The following is a 24,044-nucleotide window of genomic DNA, read 5'->3' on the forward strand; positions in this document are numbered from 1 at the left end:
GCCCTGACAGTGTGGAGGCTGACTCAGCACTGCTTTCCCCATCAGCAAATGACTTTGCAGGCAGCTGCCTTCACTTCGTGCTTTCTTTTTCTGTTCTCCGTGGCACTGAGTTGTCCCTGTGGGGTCCCAGCTGCAGAGGGGATGGCAGGAGGAGCAGGGAGAGTCTTGAGAGACCGCAGCAGGAACTGTGAACAGTGGAGAACCGTGGGCTTACTCCTCACAGAACAGAGCACAGGGTGTCCTGCATCCCTTCCTCATGCCCCACCTCTCCTGCATCCCCTCCTGGTACCCCGTCTTTCCAGACTGCTGTACCTCTCCTGACCAAAAAGACTTCAGTGTGTCCACCTAGTACACCTGTACTTAAGGAAATGAAAATTTATAGAGTCTGTCAAGGCAGGGCAAATAATCCCAATAAAGGCTGGAATTACTTGTATTTCTTGGATCTTTTTATTGTTGTTTAAGAACTGGAGGTACAGATATATTTGCTTTTCCATTGTGGAGTGCTATCTATAAATAATAATTTTGTTCCTTAATAAAGTTAAAATGTGAGTTGTCAGCATTAAGATGCATTAATAATTTAGGATTTAGTCCTATAAAGGATAGCATTTGTAATTTAGTTCATGTGGCATTGTATTGACTCAGACTTCCTGTAAAAGGAAGCTACTTTCTTGATTTCTCAGCTAATACTGTCAAATCTCCCTTTCTCTTGCTGCATTTCCTTGGCAGAGTGAAACCGTAAAGTCTAAAACACATCTATTTATTTTATGAAGACTTATGGATTAAGATATATTTTATAAAGCAGCTTTCCACACATCTTGGTCCGTAAGAGCAATGAGTCTTCTCTGCAAGAGTGCCTGAACTACTCAAGGATAGACAATAAGATATTTCCCTAGGAAAGATTAGCTTTTTCTTTCTTTTCCCCCTTCTTTGTGTTAAGCACCAGCATCAGGTTATTTCCTCCACTGTATTACTTGTGTCTCTGGTGCCCAGGGTGGATCTGGCTGCTCTGGTGAGACCAGAGAGCAGGCAGCCTGTGGGCTGGTGTTTTCTCTATCTGAGAGCAGATTTCAGACAAAGAAGGAAGATTATCATTTTGAGTGGGCATTTAGGCATTCAGAATGCTAATGTGTTTGCAGTCCTTCCAGGCCTGGTAACAGCTTCTTTGGGACCACTGGGCTTGTCTGAGGTATTACTTGATCATCCTTGAACTTTGAGGTTTTTGCTTAATAGGTTTTCCTTTTTCACTCTTTTTTTTTAACTTTTTTTTTTTTTCTTTCAGGTACTTCTTGAACTCTTCAGCACATCACAGAACTGCTGTGTTTTGGGATATCCTGCTTAAGCCCTCAGAGGAAAATCTGCCAACAGCCAAAAATGACTTGAGTTGGAGAGCTGCTGCTTTATCCACAGGTAGTGTAGCTCAGTACCCACCCAGCAGCCCAGCACTGCAGTGTTTGCTTTCAGTGAGGAAGTTGCTACTTGTGCTTCTCTGGGAATGGCAGTGATCTGCATGTGTTTGTCTCCTGAGGACACCTGGAGTCTCCATACTGTTCCCATGCTTTTGTACACACCTGGAGTGGCCATGTAGGGAAATGAGCAGCTGCTGTCCTGTCTTCTGTGGACCTATGTGCTGCTTGTGAAGTGTTTATGCATCCATGTATGTTTATACACCAGCCCCGTGCAAATCAGCCTAATTTGAGCTGCTTTTTGGCCAGTCCTCCTCCTGGATTCCCCTTTTATGACATGGTAGGAGCTGGAGGTATCTGCTACTGTGAGGCAGTTCAAATGAGGACAGGCAGTGCTGTACAACAGTGTCTGGCTTTGCTTTCTGCAGAGGTAACTTACCTGTAGTAATGTTTATCCAAGTGCATTTATGAGCCCAAACATGCCCCAGACCTTACTGGGTCCTAATCGGCTTCCAGCAGATGTTCAGTGAGGTTTGATGTTGAGCATGCACTCAGCCCACTGCAGACGTGCAGCAGTTCTCTGGAAAATCACCAAAGTACCAGGCTGGTGAAGCTCCTGGTACTCATGAACTCAGAGCTCTTTTTTTTTTTTTCTTTCCAGTTCTGTGCTTTATAATGTTCTTCGTTAGTCTTAAGGCCTGTGGTCAAGTGAAAACTCATTTCTGGAAGTGCATTTGTTGGCATTTGGATGATGACTGTCAGGAATAGGAGATGAAGCAAAGCAATTTAGAGACTTACCCAGCTTGCTGGTGTGATACTGGAAGTGTTACATTTGGCTGTCACTGTGGGAGAGAGTAGAAAAGAGGTTTGAGTGGCAGTGGTCTCAGGTCACCATTACATAGCACATGATGGCTGATAGCCAGCTCTGGTCTTTCTGTTTGGAGTTTGAAGGGTACCCTCTGAAATGAGATCTTTAAATAGCCTGAAATTTTAGAATTACCCCAATGTTGTCTCTCCCTTCTCACTGCACACACATCTCCATGACTTTGCCTGTGCCTGTGCCTGCAGCCCTGACTGAGCTGTTTCCTTTCCCCAGGACCAGCTTCCCATGTCCCATCTGGATGCACCGTACACTATGGTTCACATCAATGTGTTGAAAAAGTTCGTGTGTGTTCTTGTGGTGATACTGGTAGCACTGACAGTTTGCCTGTGGAGAGAAACGAGAAGAAGCTATTATGATCCTTTGAAGACCAGGAGTGATGATCTGCAGGGGCACAGGAGTTTGGAGAAATGGAAGCTGGTTAAATCACAAGGCCTTTTCCATGAAGCAGCCAGTGAACTGGGGCAGGTATCCAAAATGTGGCTTGCTACGCAAAGCAAAGGCAGCCCCTCAGGAACAGCTGAAAAGTCCAAGAAAGCAGCCTTTGGGAAGGTATGGGATAAGGACAGCTCATCCAGAAATCTCATACCCAGGCTGCAGAAGGTCAGGAAAAACTACCTGGCCATGAACAAGTACAACGTGACTTACAACGGGAAGAGGAGTGCTAAGCTCAGCCCAGAGAAGTTGCTGTGCCAGCTGCGGGACAGGGTCAATGTGACCATGATCCAGAGGTCAGATGGTCCTTTTGGTACCTTTGAATGGCAGCAGTACCTGCCAGGGAAAGGCCTCAGTGAGACAGTGGGACACCTGGGTCGCTGTGCTGTCGTGTCCTCAGCAGGCTCTCTGAAATCATCTCGCTTGGGACAAGAGATAGGTAGGTATCTTTCTGTTGGCATGAAGTCAAATGTCATTGTTTTAGAACTTGGGCTGAGTAGAAGTAACCTGCTGTCGTGCTCTTACTGATAAGTCTCTTGTGGTCAAAAGGTATTTAAAACAAGCTGAAATGTTAGCCTTCTAACATTGAATATTTCAGCCTAGCTGGAGATGGGATTAATAGGTAGCTGTGTTCTAGCAAGTCCTTTTGATTTTCATGATCCTGTTTGCATCACTAGAGGGTCACATGAATACTGGATACCAGAGAGTGATTTTCGTTCCTCAAGTGTTTGTTTCTTGAGAGGGCTTGGGGTGGGTTGTATAATGCTTATTGCACAGTCAGAAAAAATTTTGCACAGGAAGACATTTTCAGGGAAGAACTTAAAGAAAATGCTAAAGGGGAAAAAATCTCCTTGGGCATAGCTTGAGCAGTCTGTGTTGAGAAGAGGGCTGGGCACAGACAATCTTCAGAGGTCCCTTCCAGCCTCAGTGATTCTGTAATTCTTGCTCAAGACTTTCCAAAAGTGGCACTGCTTCATTCTGAGCTGTAAGGCAGCTGGCTGAATTTGAATGGCCCAGAAGACCATCAAAAGACTAAACAGGGATTTATCTCTTTGGACAAAGTTTGGTGATGCTTTGCAGTCTCATCTGACCATATTTACCTGAGATAAATGCATTAATTAACTGATGAAGCTTTGCTCTTTTGCTGTGGATTATAAAGAAGCATGTTTTGGTGCCAAAGTGTTCTGTGTCTTTACAAAAGCAGAATGCTGGGGAAATCAGCTCTCCAGTCTTTAACTCCGGATTTTGCACCAGGCAGAAAATTCTCTAGAGCCTGCAGCTCCCTCAGCTTGCTTCATTATTTGGTGTTTGGATCTCAGCTAAGGTCTATGCTTTGCTGAACTGTAGCTTCACTGAAGGAGAAGTAAAGTCTCAAGAGTTTTCTCTGAAGTGGAAGTTGTTTTCAGGCTTTCATAAGTTCATAAGTGTATTCATAAGTTCTGTTGGATCAGATTCCCTTTGGCATGCACTAAGCTGCAAGCAGCCTTCATCTTCTGAAACCAGGTAGATGAATAGATTTTAATGCATCAGTCATGGACAACTTTGGTAAAGCCTTCAGAATCATAGTTCCTCGTGGGAGACAGTGTTTAGTTCTGGTACTTGCTCAGAAGTTCTCCCCCAGACTCCTCTGTGTCCGCACGGCAGGTGAGCAGGAGCTAGAGTGAGGCCAAGCAGTTGGAAGTGTGTTAAAATGCTGTGAAATATGCAGTGAGGAGCAGAATTGCCTCCTGTTACAAATTGCAGTGGGATGTGGTTGATGCAATTGTTGCTGCCTCTTAGGAGTGTTTGAAGCGATACGGGTCAAGACTTGGGAAGCCAGTTCTTACTTTTCTTTCAAGTATCTGTATCAGCTTGTTTGGGTGCCTCTTGGAGTTCAGAGCTAAATGTTTGCACACAAGTGACCACCTGTTGAACAGCTTCCCCAGCTCAGCTGGCTTGTGCCCAGGGCTGTCTGTGTTAGGCTCCAGCATTACTGCCAGTGCTTGTTGCTCTGGAAGGAGACCCTCACAGGAATGGGAGGTGATGTTGTGGTGTGTTGGGCAGTCTCTGCCCCTCTGGGTTGGTATGGGAGCAGCCAAGAGAGATGGACTGTGCTTTGGCTCTGGCACAGACATCAGACAGGCAAGGCCCGTTCCTTGTTCCCACAGCCACTCTCTGAGCCCTCCCCACACTGAAGCAGTGCTTTGTTCCAGATCACAAGGGATGGATGCTAGGGAGGTCACTGTGTAGTGTGCCCGAGGCAAATGCCATTAACCCCTGCTGGTGTCCCTGCCCTGTGTTGCTCCTGCCTGGGTCACAAACTTACACCTTTCTGCTCAAGCAGTTTACTCTGCTACTGCTTCTGCTAAGTTTGAGCACTTGCAGCCTTGAGTAGGGCAGGGTGAGTATTAAGGATTCAGGAGTGTATTTCTGTATGCTTCTTCTCACTTTCTCCATGTAGGAAATGTCATGGTGTTGTTGGAGGAAGTTGCTGAAAAGGCACTAAACCTTAAAAGCTTAAAATGAAGTATTTGTGTAAATGAGCATGATGGATTGCTGAGCTATTATTCCATTAAATATTTGTTCTAGGTAATCATGTTAATATATCAAATGAACAATTAGGTAAAGTAAGGGAGGCTGGCAGAGCAGCACAGGGTTGTAAACAACCACCTTTTACTGGGCTCGTGGTATTACTGATGGTTATAAATTGCCACTGAAAAATCTGATGTGAGAGATACCGAGTGTAGCACAACCACCTGGAGACAGAGAGCCAGCTACTCTGCCTGAGCAGTCACTGAACACCCTTTTGATGTGCAGACTTAGGGCATATTTTTTAGGCAAAATGTTTGCTGTCTGGCTGAAGTTATAGATGGGGAAACCATAACCTTGTAATGCATTAGTACAAGATAGGATGTGGAGCTAAGGGTCTGTAGTGCTAACTGCAGAGCCACTTCTCAGCATGGAGACACTTTTTTCCAGAAACATCACCTTTCTTAGTTTTGGATGGGGCTTAGGAAGGGCTTTTAAGAAGCCCCACTTGTCTAGGAGAATAAAATAGCTGAGAAATCAGTCTTTGCTGCCAGGCATTACTGATCCACCAGCATTGACTGTTAGAACACTCCCATTTTCAAGAAAATGATCTCATAAAAACCCATTCTGGACCAGGTGGGTCCTTCTGCCCTGGAACTTGGCAATTCCCACAGACCCTGACTGCAGGTGCTGTGTGTTGCAGTCATGTAGCCTCAGTGGGAATGCAGGAAAGATGACCCTGCTTCTCTAACTCAGCCCCTTTGATCACAGGGAAGGTTTCTTATCCAAGTGCAGCCACAAGACAGGGAGAATCCAGGGTGACAAGCACAACTGCCCTGCGTGTCACAGCAGCAGCCTGACTCCAGGATGTTACAGTGGCCTGGCTGGCTGTGCCAAGGCAGAGGAGGGTGCTGGAGGAGTGCTGTGCTATCTTAAGAGATGATGCTAGCAGAGGAAAATGCACTGAATCCCAAGGCATGTAAGAAGCTTTATCTGTTGAAGGCATAGCAGTGGGTTTGTTTCTGTGGGAGGCATGCTGGCAGGCTGAGGTCAGCTTGGCTTTCCAGTGTGGTTGGTGTACATGTTTGGGGCTGGTCAACTGCCAGGCTGGAAGAGAGGATGCTGGCTTTCTGCTACTTCCTAGTTTCTTAGTTTGCAGCCAGCCATGTGGTAAATTAATTGTGTATTGGTCTATTTCCTGGTAAAATGTTTGGAAGGAGGAAGAGGGAGAGCGAATGCTAGGGTTGTGCTCTCAACCTGGCTGTGGGTTGTAGCTTTAAAGAGTAGACTTTAAGAGGTGTATTGATCATGAAGTTTGAGCCACACCTTCCTCCAAAGAATCTGGCTTGCTACTTCTAGATGTTAGGTTGAAAGCCAGGGATTAGTCAGGCTGTATTAGAAGGGCAGGTGAATAATGTCACTTGTTTCTGGTACCACTCAAACCCAGTTATTGGCTTACAGGTTTTCCCTCTGTTTGGCTTTCAGACAGCCATGATGCCGTCTTGCGATTCAATGGAGCTCCTGTCAGGGGCTTTCAGGATGATGTGGGGCAAAAGACAACAATTCGTCTTGTGAATTCCCAGGTAGGTCTGAGGAATGTGCACCAAGCTGGCCAAGCATGGCTGAGCTGTGTAGCTGCAGTGTCTGGGAGCTGGGGGGAACAGGGCTGTCCGTCTGATTTCTTCTGTTCCTAGCACATAGCTGTAGGATGGGGGATGTCTCTCCTTGGAATGGGGACAGTTGGTAAATCTGAGGTGCCTGGAGTGACACTGGCATGCATTTGCAAACTTGCAGTAGCCTGCTTGTGATTTACAGCAGGCACAAGGTAATTTGTGTTTTGTCTTTACTCAAAGGCTCTGTGTAGGCACAGGAAGGGCAGCTCCATGCTGCTGCTGTGCCTTTGGAGTGAGAGGCAAGAACAGCACCACAGCTCAGCCAGTGCAGGTCTGCGAAGAGGGGTGTGCCAAGAGATGAGCTGTGCCTGCCCCAGCAATGGATGTGAAGAATGGGGGACATTTGTTTGGCTTTTAGTAAAAGAACAGTGTTTCTTTACTTTGCCCAGAAATGCTGCTGACTCTGTAGATAACACATTAACCAGGGCTGCTACATGGCTGAAGACACTTGACAAAAGACCCACCTTTAAAGCTGTAGCCTGTGCACAGCCTGGAGAGGGATGGGCTCTGGTGGGTCCAGGACCTCATTGCAGGGCATGGCAGAATGTGCCTTTAATGCAAGGCCTTGCTTACAGAGTTAAACCTTCCCTGCTCCTGAGAGCTCTTTGTAGGTATCAGGGTGTCCCTTTGCTGATTCCCTTTGGCCAGTAGTAGACTGTGAAGCCAACTCTCTAGGGTTAGAACCACATGTCACAGTGCATTAGCAGAGTCAGTCTGCCACTTGTGCAGCAATAGTTAGACCCTTGCTATTGTAAGCACATCTCAGAGTGTTTGCACCTTTTCTCCATAGACCTGTTACCCTTCATGGTTGTCCTTTTCGGGGGGAGAAATCTTCAAGTGTAGACATGCAGAGAAAAGAGAAAATCACAGTAAAATGTGCTGGTGAGAGAATGGAGGAGGCCAGGAGCCATTTGGTTAAAAGATCTGGTGCAGCACTGCAGCACTAAGTACAAGAATCTCCTCACCCCACAAGAAGAGGAGGAAGTTGTAGGCACATGAAAGCTGAGGAACTGAGATAGGGAGAGATGAGTAGCTGAAGTGTAGCTTCTGTAATCCTGAACCAAAAAGGTAGTTTCTTTTCCTTACCCAAAGCTCAGATTTGTAGGCCTGGAGTTTTCTCACCTGCCCCTGTGTGAGGAGTGCATGGATGCTGCTGTGTAATGAGGTTTGAAGTTTCTCAAAACAGCAACAGGAGCTTGACCATCCTCTTCGAGAGCAAGAGGACATAGAGCTAATGTATGAAAAGTTTGCCTAGTTCATTTTCTGTGTCTTTTAGAAGATATTCTTGCTTCTTAGGTGAGTGCCGTTGCTGCCTCTTTCTGCTCTTGGGTCACTCTTCATTTGCTGCCGTGCTCCTTGATGTTGCTTGCTGCATCTCAATTCCCATGCATTAAACCCCCAGTCAGAAGTTTGTCCTTTCTGAGCCAGTCTGGTTTGAGCAGGCAGATCTGGCTGCTGACTTCTGTGCTTTGTTTGACTTTTTTTTTTTTTTTTTTTAATCTTTCTCATCTCTGTGTATTTTTCTGATGTCAGATAGGTGTTAACACTTAAGCAAACTTTCTCTGGAGGATGTGCTCATGGCCAAGCTTACAGTGATATGAAGAGAAAATACGTGCATGACCTGTGTGCTATCAGTGTTATCTGCACAGGGAGGAGGGCAACTGTGTGCTTGTACAGCTGTGATATGACTCTCCTACTTTGGACCAAGTGTAGTTACAGCCATGTCATTATAGTGCTGCTGTTCTCCATGCAGATGAGCCTGCAGTCATGGGTGATCTTCCCTCTCAATGCAGACACCAGCTTGGAAAACTTCAGTTGCAGGGAGAACAATCTTGCTGCGGTTTATAGAGGCTAAAGTTAACTCAAAAGGCAGTGTTGATCTGGCTGCTGACCAGGGAAAATGATGCTTTCCATGTGGGTAGTGCAGGAGTCTCTCATCTGGGATTTCTAAACTGAGCAGCTCTGACTGCAGTCCCTGTTAACTTCAGAGACCATTGGATTGGAAGCCTGGTTTTCTTACATGTTTTTATTTGCACTTTGAATGGCTCAGTGCTCTTCTAGTCTTGGTGACATCATTTAAACCTTCTTGTTAGTGGGGTGGCCTGATCACATTCTCTTTTTAGCTCACTGCAGGAGCTGTGCCTTATCTCTTGCCTTGCCCAGAGCTCTTACAGGCATCAGGTACTGGACAAGCTGTAATTTTTTCTTGTTCTGGGCTGGCTTTTCTTACATTATAACTGGGAAAGGGAATGGGTTTGGGGCTTGGCTGCTTTTATTTTGGCTCTTAATGCTGATCAATCCTCAGTCCACTGCCAAAGTGAAGGAAATGGGATCTCCTGAATCTAATCTGTCAAAAGCTGATCTGTATTGAGTAATATCCCTTTGGCACACATGGCCAGTGGCCCAAAGTTTCTTAATAATTGCTTTAAGATACTTTTCTGTAATTTGCTGGCCAGTCTCTAGGATGTACATGGGGGTGGATAGTTTTAACAGTAGAGTGGGGTATCTTGTGCATCTGTGTGCCTAGAGAAAGATTAATGGGTTGGTGCTGACAGGAAGGCAAGAAATTTGGGACCTCCAGATCTGAGGATATGCGTGTAGGTCCACAAGCTTGGTCATTGTTCTAAATAAAGAATCTATTTAATGTTGCCTCATTTATTTTATCAGGCCTTGACTGGTTCATCAGTACTGCTGCTTTTTTAATGGCATGTTTTCCTGTAGTCTGACACAAGGCATTGATTTGCCCTGGGAAAGCAGTCACAACTTGCAAAAGCAAGGGCTGAAATACGTGTGAGGGGAGTGCCAGTGTCATGCTGAAGGACACAGCTCCTTTCTGCAGAGCTGGCCAAGCACCAGAGTACCTCGTTCCTCCCAGCCCTTGTTTCCAGTTCTCCTGGGCTGGCTTCTTGCTGTCACAGAGAGCATTCTTTGCTTTGGCTGCCTTTGCTGTTATTGGCACTAACAGTCAGCAGGGAGGAAGAGAAAGGAGATAGCACATCAGTGGAATGGAGGAAGGCTGTGGTGGGAAAAAGAGCATGTTTGGATTACAGGATGTTAACTGCTGGTAGCAGGAAAGAAGGAAATCATTGTGATATGGCCAATAAATATACTAAGAGGGTAGGGGCTGTATTAACAAGATATTGTTAACACAGTGAACTGGCTAAAGAAGAAATCAGACAACCAATAGATCAGTTAACTAATTCGGATCAAAAATATAGGCAAGACAAGTCAGTCATGTAGTAATTTAAATGCATTTTGCTACTTAGAATCAGTCACTATTAAACAGCAAATGGACACTAAAGGTAAATGGGGAGCCAGATTCCTTCAGCAGGCATGTTAAGTGACTGATAGCCAGCATGCCAAGAGCCAGCTCCAGTGTGTGGGAGGACACAGGCAACAGTGGCTGTGGAGGTGCTCCCCACCTGGTTTCTTGTCCCTTTGCTTTTTGTACCTGTCACAGCTCTCTTGGGGTTTGTGTGCCTCTGCCAACTTGCACGGCTATAGAAACAATGACATGAAAATAAAGTGCATGTACTCCTTGCCATATCCCTGCCCTTTGCAGGCCTCCATCCCACTTGTGCCCAGCTGAGGGGACGGCTGGTGCCAGCTGCTGTGCCCCTCTGTGTCTCTGGTGCTCACAGGCTGCAGGCAGATACTCACATCTGCAACATTGCACACTTCAGCTATCAGTGATATTTCATATGATATTTCAGCTGCTATAAGGAAATGAAACCAAGCCAAGGGCTAATCCCATAGAGTTAAGAACAGATATGAGGAAACTCTTTTTGCTTTTGGAATAATTCCCATCTGGGCTGGCTGCAGGGTACTCGTGCTCTGGTGGTGGGGACAGCCATGCAGGCAGCCAGCTGCAGAGGCAGCCAGGATGCTCAAGGACTAATTGGCCAGCTCATAATTAGATCTGTGGAGAAAATTGGGACAAATGGAAGCTGGGTTTTTTGATTATGTTTTATGATTACAGTGTTTATGAACTGTGCCTGTACAAGTTATGGCTTTGGGTGGGGAGGACAGAAGATTGTTTGATTAGGATTGTTTTCTTTCTGCTGCAGTCCTGGGTTACCTTTGGGTGTTCCAAGCAGTGCTGGTTATGTCCAGAGTATAGAGGGAATTCTGTTTGAAGCTTTCCCTCTCATTGCTGCTCTCAGGAGATTCAAACCTCCCCTGCCTGAGCTGTCCTTTCCCTGCTCTGCAGAGGCTATGGGGGGCTTGGCATGAGGCGGGATTGCCTGGGGATGCTGGAGTCTCTCATCTATTGCACTGATGGTCCTATAGCAGGCTGAGCAATGGCTGCCAGGGTTCCTGTTGCTGAGGAGAAACCACCCACCTGCACTTTTTTGGGGGTTAAATGAATGTTCTTGATAAAGCCAACAGTGTGTTTGCATTAGGCTCTGCCTGGACTGTCCTGGTGACTGTTGGCATCAGCTGGTGTTCCCTCCTGCTTCTGGTATTGTAGTGATGGGGTCCTCACACAGGCTGGGTCCCTCTGCACATCCTGTCCTTACAGTGTTACTGGAGATGGGTGGAAAGCATTGTAAAGCATTATGGCAGCTTTTCCTGTGACTCTCCACAAAGTCCTTTGCTGCATGGTAGGGCTGGCTTGGGCTTTGGAAGGGCGCTGCTGGGGCTGTGTCCTTGCTGCACACCATGCTCAGTAACCAGCAGTGGGGTGGCTCTGGCTCTTTTCAGATGTGTTTTATTGCTTGGCTGCCTGCTCATTCTGATAGCATACTGCATGTCATTGTATCTGTTGTTGTTTTCCAAGCTTGTAACTGTTGAAGAGCAGCAGTTCCTGAGAGAATCACTATATAACACTGGAATCTTAATTGTCTGGGATCCAGCACCATATCATGCAGAAATTCATGAGGTAAGACTGAGATTTTTGGAAATAAAATCAGATTCACATACTTTGAAGTGCTTCTGTTAAATCACTTCCTCCTAATGTGTGCAATCACTCATTCTAAGGCCATTCTTTTTTTGCCTTTTTTGTTATTATGGATATATTAGTGTGTACTTCTAGGAGTATCCCATGGATGAGTGCTCCTGAGAAAACACTTGCCTGCTTCTGATGCCTGTGAAGGGCCTCAGGCTGAGGATAATAGGTCACCACCTTTACTTTCCCATGGGCTGATGGCACAGGGAGGAGGTCACTGCTGGCTGCAGCAGTTGTCTCATTATAGGGTGATTTCCTCTCTCTGACAGTTAATCTAAGATTTGCTGATGGCTGATGCTTGGATATTTCCAGCACCAGTCAGCCATAGGATATACTTAATACATTACGAATGGATTGGGAAACCCTCGGAAGATCTGTCAGCTTTGATGTGTGGGTGTGCAATCCCTCTAGCAATTCACTTTTGATTTTGAGTACCAAAGAGTATTGTTTGATATGTGATGAGCTCTGGAGGCTCACAGTGAAAGCAGGTAGGAGTGAATAGTCCATTCTTTACTTTTATTTTAAGCTCTGGCTGAAACAGAGAAGTGTTTGCATTCCTTTGTTTGATCTGCATTTCCTATTTTCTCACTGATGTTTATTTCTGTGCCTGGTCCCACGGCTCCAGGAGGCATAAGGGGATGTGGACAGCATGTTTAGGAGTCAGTAAAACCAGGATGGAATATTTATAGCGTAGGGGGAAAAAAAATCTCAAAATTACTTCACAAAAATGTAAACCATCTCTACGTTTTTAGTGAAAGGGGAAATTTAAGGATGCAAATCAGCTCAGCTTGGTTCAGGAGGCTGAGCTGGGAACACTTGCCTGCAGGACAGGGTTCTTGGTATTGCAATGTGGAGAAGAATCTGGGTCTGGAACATTTAAGGCAGAGTTCTCAACATTTCTGTTGGGGAGTGCAGAATGAAATTACAAAAGGTGCTGATCCCATTCAAGGGTCCTTCATTGAGATTTGGGGTTTCCCTGCTCTGTTTACTGAGTCAGCTCACCACAGTGACCCAAGGGGACAATGTGAGTGAGGGTGTGTAGTAGGGTCTTCTTCCCCAGCAGCAGCATGTTCACTCATCCTTGTTTCCCATTGCTCACAGTAAAGTGGGCCAGAAATAAAGAATCTGACCTTCTGTTTCTGTTTTGCAGTGGTACAGAAAACCAGATTACAACTTTTTTGAAAGCTATAAGGCGTATCGTAGAACACATCCAGAGCAGCCCTTCTATATCCTGAATCCCAAAATGCAGTGGCAACTCTGGGATATTCTGCAAGAGAATTCCCTGGAGCATATTCAGCCTAATCCACCATCATCAGGAATGCTTGGTAAGATGATTGCTCTCTAAACTTTGGGTTCAGTTTGCAGGCAGGAACTCTCCAAGATGCCTTTTTTCAAAGACGGCTACAAATTTATGGTGCTAATCTGAGTTGTTTTTACAGTGTTTGTCTTGTGCCAAAATTTAAGCTTCCTGTCTTCAGAGCAGCAGTTCAGTTGTATTAAACTAAGTGGTTTGCAGCACCCCTCTGAAAAAGCAGTCACAAACATGGCCCAGTTCCAGGTGGAAACAGAAGAGCAGACTGCAACACTGAGGCAGTCTCTAGGATTTGTAGCTTCTAATGCCAGAGCAGTTCCCACAGGGTGCGAGAGGAAGGATGTGTCTCCTGCAGGCTCAGATCTGGTCAGGCAAAGAAATCTGTATTTATTACAGAATGTAGTTAATTGTACATGAATTACTGTAAGTGAATTCTAAGGGCATGCCTGTTTCTTTTCCATATATTATTTATATATAAATATATGCGTGTGTGTATATAAAGACTTACTGGGGGCCTGTGGAAGGGTCAGACTGAATAGTTGCCCTGACAAGGTCAGTGATATGCCCTCCTCAGCAAAGGAATTCCTTTTTACATTCTGCTGTTGCAAAAGTTTTCCTGCTTAGTGGAGAGCAGCTCTCATGACCAGCTGAATAAAAAGGAGCTCCCTCTGGGGAGCTGCCATATAATGGCATAGATGTAGAATCTTGTTTGCCATGGACTGTCCAACGTCTGTGCTTCTGCCCTTTGTCTGCTCCCACCTCTGTTCTATCACTGCTGGGGCAGAGGCACTTTCTGTCTCTGTGTAAACAGAACTGCTTTTTGCCAGGCCCAGCACCTATTAAAACATTGCTTAGATATGTGTAGAGCAGCTGTGTAACAGCACTGTCAATGACTTCAGCAGCAAAATTGTTAACTGATGTTATGGGCTTGAAGACACATGCATCAGACAGCAGTTCCTCCAGGGATTAACTTCGGGCCAAGTCACCTTGCTTTTTGCTTTGTAAAACAAGTCACCTTGCCAAATTCAAGGGCACAGATGAGTTCCAGTTTCCAGCTCTGTGTTCCCTGGAATGCCTGAGTGTGATCAAAAAATTTTCATTTGAAAAGGTGGATGAAAACATGTTAAAAATATACTTTAGGTTCTTTTAATGTCTTACGGTTCCTCAGGTTGTGCATGGTCCCTGATGTCTCAGATCCTGCATGAATTTTCTGTGATGTTACACATTGATTCAGTTTCACTGGTATATTCTTGCTATTTCTTGCATTTAGAAGAAAAGTAGCCAGTGACTATGGCTTCCATCTGACCTGGCTATGCCCAGCACTGGCTGGTGTGATGTCCTCGGGTGAGAAGACACAGGAGGGCAGCACTACTCTGCTCTGGGAAGCCCTGAAGAGCAGAGGCTGCTCAGTCTCCCTGAGCATCTCCCAGGACAGTCCCTTTCATGTCCCCTGCACTCGCAAGGGGCAGCTGGGACAAATGCAAAGGTCTCATCTCTGCTTATGCAGGCAAGTTCAAGATGGGGTGTTCAGATCAGCTAATGCAGTGCACGCTTGGCAGACACCCAAGTTTCCATGAAGGTCACCATGAAGGGTAATGGTAGCACTCATAAAAATTGTCCTTTTGGCATGGCTGCCAGTGTAACTGAAATCATGTTGATCATAAACTGTGCAAGGGAGGGCTTCAGAAAAGAGCCCCGTCTGGCCTGGCTTGTGTTCTTCCCCTCTGCTCTGAATGTTAGTAAAGGAAATCCTTCCCCTTGGAGCTGCCTGCTCCTTGCTGGCTGCCTGTCCCTCTGGAATGTTTAGTCCTGTCTCTGGGTGTGACATGGGGGTGTCTGCTCTGTCCCTCCACAGGCATCGTGCTCATGATGACACTGTGTGACACTGTGGATGTGTATGAATTTCTCCCTTCCAAGAGGCAGACGGACGTTTGCCATTATTACCAGAAGTTCCACGACCACGCCTGCACCATGGGAGCTTACCACCCACTCCTGTTTGAGAAGAACTTGGTGAAGCACATGAACCAGGGCACGGATGAGGACATCTACACTCATGGGAAAGTCACCCTGCCTGGCTTCCGAAAAGTGCATTGCTAACAGTTTGATTTTACTGTGTTTGATTTCCCTTGATTTTCAAAGCACTTTTTTAATCAGGGTTGTCAGATTTGTTAGGTCTAAGCACTGGTGTGATTTGACAGATCTTCCATGTAGCAAGGCTTGTTCTTAGGACTTTGTTCCCCAGCTCTGAGCTGCAAGGCTCACTGTGGTACAGCCACTGACCTGCATGAGTCACTGCAATAAATGGACTCCCAGTGGAGCCAGGTTCTTGCAGCATGTGGATGCCTCTGGCTTCATCTCAGCCCATGACAGTGTAGGGGAGGCACAGGAGAGGCTCCCTAAGCAGAGATTGCACAAGTCAGGATCATTCAGTGAACAGAGATCATTTTGCTTCCAAGGGGTTGTGACAACCAAAAACCTGGGCCATTGGAAAACGTGAAAAATTGTTTAAAATTTGTTCCCGTAGTCAGGAGCTCTTCTGAGTAGGGCTGATTTATGGAAATGCTTTCAAGCTGTGTAATGATAAGCTAAACTTCTAGTCCAAAATATTTGATTTTTTAAACACTCTGTGAACTTCCAAATTGTAGGACTTCTGAAACCACTCAGGTGACATTTTTGGCAAAGGAAGAGGAAAGCAATTAATAATTCAGTTCAGTGAATCTTTTAAGACTTTTTAATATTTTTGCTTTTTAAAAAAAATAATTTAAAATAAATTTTAGTAATCATTTACTTTTCCAGTAAAGTGCAGGGCTTGGTACAGAAGGACCCTTATTATCAGAAAGGTTTTGGGAAGATGCTCCAAGACAGAAATGGGAGAACTCACTGGAAGTTGGTGCCTTTTTCCAGCTCTCTGCTGCTCTACCTTTGCAGTTGGTGATGAATCACTTTCTGTACCCATTAACACAAGCACCACAGAGCTGCTGCTAGATGAGTTCCAGCCCTCTGCAAGCCGACAGAGGGGATCTCTTGACTGCTGTGTGCTTTTCTGCAGAGGTGGGAGAGGGTTGCCACTTCCATGCTTCATGAGTGGTGGGGAGGGAAAGTGTGCTCTGCTTCTCATGCTGAAAAACAGGCAGAGCTGAGAAGGGCAGCTTCTTCCTGCTCCAGGGATTCCTGTGGCAGCATGGTGGAAGTGGTAGCTCTGCAATCTCGGTGTGTTGGTGAGAACACCTTTCCTGTCTTCTGTACTTGGGTGTTTCATCAGATCTGTAAAGAAAGCTTTCTCCTGTTTTGAATAAATCCTGTGAAATCATTGGCCTGGTTTTGGTGAATGGTAAATGTCTCCATGGCCCTGGGGGTTTGTACCAGCCTTGCACAACTTCAGGCCCAGCTGCTCCCTGCTCATTCTTTGCCCTGCTGCTCCTCCAGCTCGGGGGCTGCCTTTCTGCACTCCCATCTCTTGGGATGGATTGGAGCTGTCAGTGTTTACAAATTACATACAGATAAAAAGGTCCAGGTCTCCTTGCACTGGTGCTCAGGAGCGCCACATTCCACTAGGACAAGACTGCAATGAAGGCAGCTTGGAAAGCATTCCTTTTCACTGCTGGGGAGGAAGGAGCTTACAGAGGAAAAGCCATGGGGGGTTGCTTGGGAGAGCCACAGTAATCCTCTCCTCATCTCCACTCTTGGTTTTTGACAGCCCTACCCTCCTGTTCCTTGCATCAAGGAGGTATCTTCACAGCAATTTGCCTTCTTACTATGTGTTTAGTTGAGATTCATATAACTTCTGACTTTCTTCCTGAGCTGTTTCATCTGTTCATTCTCACAACATTATTTTGCACCAACTCTCCCACTGTGGAAACCAGCCCAGCCACCCTCCCTGGCTCAGGCTGTGTAATGGATAGATGGGATATAGCTTCTGGGAAGCCAGCGCAGTCTGCCTGCTGCTCACCTGGGGTCCCAAACCCCCCTGCTTCCCTGCAGGGCTCCTACAAGGAGACAAAATGTCAAACAGGTTCCCCAGATCTCTCAGAACCCTCGGTTACTTAGGGGCAATAGTCTTGCACTGAGCATGCAATTTCAAATGTTATGCTAACAGTTTTAGCTACATCCAACATGTGATTCATTTACAGTCTAAACAGAGTTTTACAGGAATTATGAAAAAGCTTAAAATAAGCCAGTGGTAAGCCTCTTTTTTCTCTGCCTAGATCAAAATCCATTATGAAGTGCAAGTGATGACAAATCTGGTATTTAGAAGAGCTAGGTGTAAGTTAGTGGGCGGTAATAACTAGATTGTAACAAAAGTCTTGTCCTCCTGTGGTCCTTAGCACTTCAGAGTGAACAGCTTTTGTTCGTGTAGAAAGGGGAAAAGGGCGACACTAACCTTTCCAGTCAGCCACCGAAGGACTAAGTACTGGGAAGGATGCTCTGTGTTTACATGGGAAAGCTGGAAAATATTTCAATCTGGAACCTGCTCTTAGCCCTTTTTGGCTTTGCATTTTTAGAGAGACATGGACATGGGTAGGAAGAGGTTATCTGGTCAGACCAGAGCCCGGAGGAGGCAAGTGCCACTAAGGAGGGAAGTGTCAGCAGTTCATGGTGGGACAAGGAAGAATTTGGGTGCTGTAGAAGGGACGACAGTATGTTACTGGTAGAGAAGCACTGGACACCGTTGTCATTAAAGATTTTTCATTGTCTGGGGTGACTAAGCTGCCTGTGGGTTTTTTGTGGTTTGCTTTCACTAAAGAAAAGGGGGAAGAAGTCCCAGAAATTCGAACTGTAAGCACCTGAGTCAACACACCTGTCCTAGGTGCCCTAAGAAGAATGGAGTGGGTGAGTGGGAACTAGATCTGACAGCATACCAGTAAATCAGCAGTGATGGTTAAAAGATGCATGCTGGCACTCCCTGAAAAGAAACACAAGCTGCCCTAGCCTTTGTTTCTGTGCACGCAGGTAGCTGAAGGTGTGGGCACAGGGAGGATGGCTCATCCTCCTCTGCTCTGTGAAGTCTGACACTCTTGCCCAGAGCTGTGAGTGTTTGATTTCACTTGTGAATTGTATCAACCTGGCAGGGAAGTTGCAGCACTTGCATCAGGTGACGATACAAGGAACAGCATGGAAGCATCAGACTTCATTTTGGAGCAGGTAACTGGTGTGCATGGCTGTCCATGCCTTAGTTCCTGTCCCTATGCATTTATAAGAGAGGTCAGAGTTGTAGTTTGTGGGGTTACCTGGTGTCACTGTGTCTAGCAAGGCATTGCTTGCAGCTCATGAGTTTGCTGGGAGCAAGCTGAGACCTAGCTGGCTTTGTGCCTCACTCCAGAAGGAGCTACAGATCAGGACTCCTGTTTGAAGACAGAACTTGCAAGGAAGAAAATGTGCTTATTTCTAGCTTGGATTTGAAAGTGCAGATGAAGGTGAAATTGTGTCTCTCTCAGCTCTAAGCAAATAGCTGTTTCTCTTCTTGACCTAAGCTCGGTGAGCTGCTTAACAGGCTTTTTCTTGTGAAGGGTGTGGAAAATGGCTTCAATACACAGGGACATTGGAGGGGGACCTGGTGTCTCTTGAGACTGATAATGCTCAAATTACGTCATGCACAACTTCTGTGCTGTTTTGGCTTCTTTCCAGGATTGTTCTGGAGGGCTGCAAACACAGCGCCCTCTCAGTGCCTCCACTGAGAGGGGAAGGAGCCCTTCTAGGGGCCAGCCTTGGCACTTCTCATCCTTCACCCAAGTATTTCCTGTGAAATACTTCCCTCTGTAGGCTCCCACTGCTCCTTACCCTCCAGGATGTCACCTCCATAGAAGTTTGGGTCTCCAAATTTTGCAAGAGTTTGCATCTGTGTGTTCATTTGGTTACAGTTAGCTTGTAGCTTCATGTGTGTTAAAGGGAGCAGTTAATTTAAATTGATCTTTTGACAGCCAGGTGGACTTGAAGTTTAGTGCTCCACCACTAGCTTGTGTTCAGTGTACAATGAAGAAGACTAACTCAGGGAGAAAATTTAAGCAATGAGTATTTGAAAAATAAAGAACTCCTCGGTTCAAGATATGTTTTGGGAAGATACGCGGATGTTTGCGAAAGCAGACTGGAAGATGAACATGGAAAATCAGGCATCAGAAATGGTTTGAAAAAGTGTTTTTTTAGTGCAGTTTGTTCCAAGTAAGTCTCTTAAAGCCAGAGAAGGGCACGAACAGAGGGAGTGGACTGAAGGTGGTTTGGTTTGGAGTGAGTGACTTCTGGCAGAAGTTGGATTTCTTGGAGCAGAAATAGACACTTCTCAAACCCCAGTGAGCTTGGCTTGCTGTTTCCATCCAGGTCTGAGTGTGCTGCTGGTTTTGGGTGTCAGTGTGCATGGAAAGCAGTGCTTATGGGAGCAAAACCAACTTGGAATGTCCTTATTTCCATTCCTGCAAATACCTTGCAGTGTTTTTCCTGCTTGGCCCTGGCATGCTTTACAAAAACAACAGCCAGGTGTTTCCATGGGCCAGCACTGGTTCTAACCTGTGACAAACAAAAGGGTCCTTGTAACAAGGGGATTAAATCATCCGAGCCTTTGCTAATCCTGCTCCAGGACAGCTCTGCTCTGTGTTATCCCCTGTTCCAGCCCCTTGTAGTTCACACAGAGCCTTCCATGGGTGCTTACCTCGTACCACTCTGGTGATGCTGAAATGTCCTGGGCCCAGTTATAAACATAACTTGTCAAAATGGGGATTACCTGAGTCTTTCTCTAATAGTTAAAGACAAATGAAATTCAGGGCCCTGGATGGTGGAAGTGGTACCAGCATTCATAGCACTCATTTGATTTCCCAAAAGAAAATAAAAATCACAAATATGTGTGAAAGTAGGCTGCATTTCATTAAAAGCCTGTTTCAGGTACATTCAGCAGCTTAAAAATAGGAAAACTGAGTTGCATGCTCAGTGTGTGGTTTATATATTATAATATCACTGTTATTTGTGGTGCCTCAAGTGTTACATAAACACTAATTTTAACAAGTGTACAGAGGGGGAGATTCCTTAGTTTTCTCCTGCTCAGCTGAGTGTTCCACACCCATTCAGAAATACCAAATAGCTGCACTTCCACATAAAATAATTCCAAAAAATGAAAGCTGATCTTTAACTGGGATAAGTCACTGAAGTATCCTACCATCAAGGAAGCAATAAATCATTTTCATGATTTCAGAATCTGTCTCCCCTCTCAGTTGCCTGTTTTTTAACTTGGGTATCTTCATAACAGACATTATCCTACTTGATTCTTTCTTGGTTTACCAAAGATACATTAAAGACAAATATTTCTCAAGTAAATGTGTGGGAGGGGGCATTTACACTGGAATTTAGGAAGAAGGCTGAGCAAATTGTTAAGTCTGGAACTCCCGTGCCTAGGACAAAAGGCAGTTTCTTGCTAGGGGAACAGAGTTTTATATGGAATTTGGAAGGTGCTGTCTTGTCCCAAGTGCCAGTTTAAGTCTGTTTGTATGGGATGTGTGAACCAGGACTGAAGCCAAAGAATTTAAGGGAAACAACAAAGAAAAATTGTTTTGTTAGAACTGAGATGCTCAAAGCAGTTTTGACAAGAAGCAACTTAATCTTGTTGAACTGTCATGGCAGATAATTTGACCAGGCTAATTGTGGCCCATAGGTTAGATAAACTATTTTCTTGTTTTTAATAAGAATTCTAATTTGCATAAATAAGATATGCAGTCTCTTATTTGTTTTTCTTTCCTGCTTCCAGTCCTAGACCTTGTTTGTGTAGGGAGATTGGTGAGTGACTGGGATGATGAGATGGAGATTTGGGTTTGGCACAAGGTAATTGTGTGGGTAAATTGTGTATCCTGGCAGCTCCCTGTGTCCAGATGGGCTCCATAGGTGTCAGGTGTGTAAATGCCCCATCTTTTCAAAACCACTGCAGCCTTGCTCAATCAGCTTTGAAGGCTAAGCTCTCTGAGAGAGTTTGAGCTGTCTGAGCTCACATCTCAGCTGAGCTGTTGCCTCTGAGCTTCTCTGCAGAGCTCCTGTGGAGATCTGAGGTGTCCCTGTGCCCCAGGGTGGACACGGTGCCTCCTGCTCTGGGTCATTCTGTGACCAGATGGAGGTGACACAGCTGTAGCTGGCAGTGGCTGCTTTGCATTCTACCATCTGACTGCCTGTATTGGTGAGGGATGCAAAAAAGAGCCATAAAATGTGCGTGTTTTCATAAATGGATCCCACACAATCACTGTTGGATTTTTCACTGCTGGGACACTGGGGTCAGGTGGAGAGTGCTCTGGGCAAACCTGTACTGCAGCAGTGCCAACCTCTGTGTTTCTCACTCCTATGGAACTCAAAAGCATCCCTTGGGTGACAGAACAATAAAACCATCTCCTCCCTGGCTGTGTCCTACAGGGAAGGAAGGAAGGAGGTCTCTCTGGATCTCAGTTCTTGATACATGTAAAGCAAACAAGGGCAGAATAAGTGAATGTGAGTGGGTCTGGGCTGTGTAGGGACACCTGGGGCTGGAAGCTGGGCTTTGGTGAGGCTGTGCTGCTCCAGGTTTCATGGTGAAATTTCATCCAGTTCTGCATGCCTGTCCCTGGCCTCCTGACACCTTCCTGCCTGTAGACACCCAAACCTGTGCCCTGAAGGAATTCTGATTTACTCTGGTTTAACTTTACATTTTAGTTAATAAAGAAATAGAATGTTGGTGCTATAATGCAGCACTGTCATATGTGGCAGAGAATGGAAAAAATAACAAATGAGTAGCCTTGGTGGTATGTGTGAACTAGGAAATGGTGTGTCAAGAAATCAGCTATTTTTATCACTGTTTGAAATAAAATGAGCAGCACTGGAAATAGTTTTAAAGCTCAGTTAATTTTCAGTTCTCTAGAGTAACTATTAATATTAAAACAAAGCTTGTGTTGCTCCCCCCCTTTCTGTCCAACCCTGCCACCCAGGCGTGTCAATGACCATGCTGGCCCCCAGGGATTCCTGCTCCATGGAGGAGCTGTGTCCCCCCACTGCACTTCCCCCTGCCCCAGAAAGTCTCCAGGGGGCTGGGAAGGGACAGTGATGGGTGTAGGTTTCTTCTTTCTGAAAGCCATGTGTATACCTGTGCTCTAATCCCATCCCTGTTCTCTATCCATCCATTCTTGGGAGCAGATGGTTCCTGTAGAGCTGTACTTGATATTTCCATAGCCTCAGCATTACATGGATGCTTTTATTCACTAATCTGCCAGTCTAAGCAGTAAAGAGTCTTTGGAAAAGCTGATACACAAATTAAAAGCAGCTGAGCTATCCCATCACCTGAAGTCATGCTCTGTTTTTTGCAAAGTGAAATTTGTCAGCGCACTTAAATTCCCCACTGCGTCCAGCTGTCATTGTATGGGGGGTGTGTGAGGAGGGGGTTCTTACAGGGGAGCTGCTTAGGAAAAACAGTAAAACAATACATACAGAAAATTCAGCCTCGTGGTTTGCTGAAGCAGCTGAAGCTGAGGGTGTAATGCAGCAAGAAGCTCACTGAACGTGAGGAGAGCGATGCAACCATAAAGGAATTTTACAGAACTAAGGGGGAGATACCAGTATTGTACAGCAAGTGTAGGTGGGAGCTGAGCAGCATGCTGCTTTCAGCACAAGGACACTCAAAGGGCAGATTTTTTGCATCTCTGGTACAAACCATATGGAGGTGGATACAGCTGTTTTTGTGCCAAGAGTTTTGTTACAAAATCCCTGTACTGCAAAGCTTAGCTTAATCCCTCCAAACTCCCCAGAGCCCTTGGGAACACCTGGCTATCTTGCTTGAGGTTTTCAGTTGTGATGAAGTTGCACTTCAAAGCTCTTCTATGGATCAGCAAGTGCCAGAAACACTTTATATTTTCCTTTCAAGCAGGGCTGAGCCTCCAGTGAGTAATCAGTGCAAGCCTGAGAATTGCAGTGTTTATGGAAACACCTAGAGTCAGTGACATCTGTCTGACCTGGTCAAGTTAAAAATTTTCTCTCTGTTTATTTGCTAACTACCTCTTGCTTTGATTCATAAAGACAGTGATCTGGCAGAACTGAGTGCGGTATTTCCAAGAACACAGCTCTTAAAAACAGCTCTTTTGAAGTCAGAAGGTGATTGGTCTACCAAGAGCAGCACTTGGCACTTGTTCATGACCAAACAATTACAAAAACTCAGTAATCATCAGGGAAAGTAAGCAGGAAATGGCATGTTGAGTGAAAATGGGAAGAGCTGTGCAATCAGTTTCAGGAAATTCTATTTAATAAAACAAAAGCCCCAAACCCATCTTAGCAGCAACATACCTAATGGGCAAAGTACTTGACAGGCACCTTCACACTTGGAGTGTCCTGAGTTAATGTGATTTTGCTGCATTATTAACGTTCTAAGCTCCTTTACTGAAGCAAATTCACAGGCACCTGTAAGAAATCCTGCAGCTACAGCAATTTTACATTTGCAAACTGAACAAGTCCTTGCCTGGTGCAGAACCTGGAGCATCTCCCCTTGGGTGACTGATGTGAGCAGCCAGAGCTCCCTGAGGAGCCTGCAGGGAGGGCTTTGTGCAGGAATGCTGGGCTCCTCCTCACTTTGCCAGAGCTGTGTTATCCAGTGGGATTTTCAGTTGTTTGTGCACTCTGGGGACTCTGCTGGCTTTTGTTGCCTGGTGAGATGTGTCTGTGTGTGTACAGGCATCAGGGGAAGAAGCACACAACTGCAGACTGAAGCAGGGGTGTTTTGAGCAAGAATGGCAGCGAGGGGCATTCATTTTCTGTTGAACCCAGTATTCAGGATTCCCAATAGTTTTGAGGATCGGACACAGGTTGGAATTTGGGTATTGGAGACATTTACACCCACTTCAGAATGTGAGCAGGTGTAACCAGTGGGGATCTTCACACTTCAGCTAGAGGCCACATGTAAAAG

At 45.6% G+C, this 24,044-nt stretch overlaps 1 protein-coding gene across 1 annotated transcript; it reads left to right on the forward strand.

Moving 5' to 3' along the window:
* Window positions 1-1,383: 1,383 nt before the first annotated feature.
* On the forward strand, window positions 1,384-15,263 carry ST6GAL1 (ST6 beta-galactoside alpha-2,6-sialyltransferase 1). Its single transcript, XM_062499146.1, has 6 exons — window positions 1,384-1,407; window positions 2,500-3,157; window positions 6,712-6,809; window positions 11,680-11,781; window positions 12,998-13,172; window positions 15,015-15,263. Exons 2-6 carry the CDS (start codon window positions 2,512-2,514, stop codon window positions 15,254-15,256), a joined length of 1,263 nt encoding a protein of 420 aa, XP_062355130.1. The 5' UTR covers window positions 1,384-1,407; window positions 2,500-2,511; the 3' UTR covers window positions 15,257-15,263.
* Window positions 15,264-24,044: the final 8,781 nt, after the last annotated feature.

The sequence above is a fragment of the Cinclus cinclus genome, chromosome 10 (assembly GCF_963662255.1).
Source record: "Cinclus cinclus chromosome 10, bCinCin1.1, whole genome shotgun sequence".
Lineage (NCBI taxonomy): Eukaryota > Metazoa > Chordata > Aves > Passeriformes > Cinclidae > Cinclus > Cinclus cinclus.

Coding starts and splice junctions, on each gene's coding strand:
- ST6GAL1 (XM_062499146.1), top strand. CDS start 2,512: ATGTCCCATCTGGATGCACCGTACACTATGGTTCACATCAATGTGTTG. Junction 3,158..6,711: donor TCGCTTGGGACAAGAGATAG/GTAGGTATCTTT, acceptor TTTGGCTTTCAG/ACAGCCATGATGCCGTCTTG. Junction 13,173..15,014: donor ACCATCATCAGGAATGCTTG/GTAAGATGATTG, acceptor GTCCCTCCACAG/GCATCGTGCTCATGATGACA.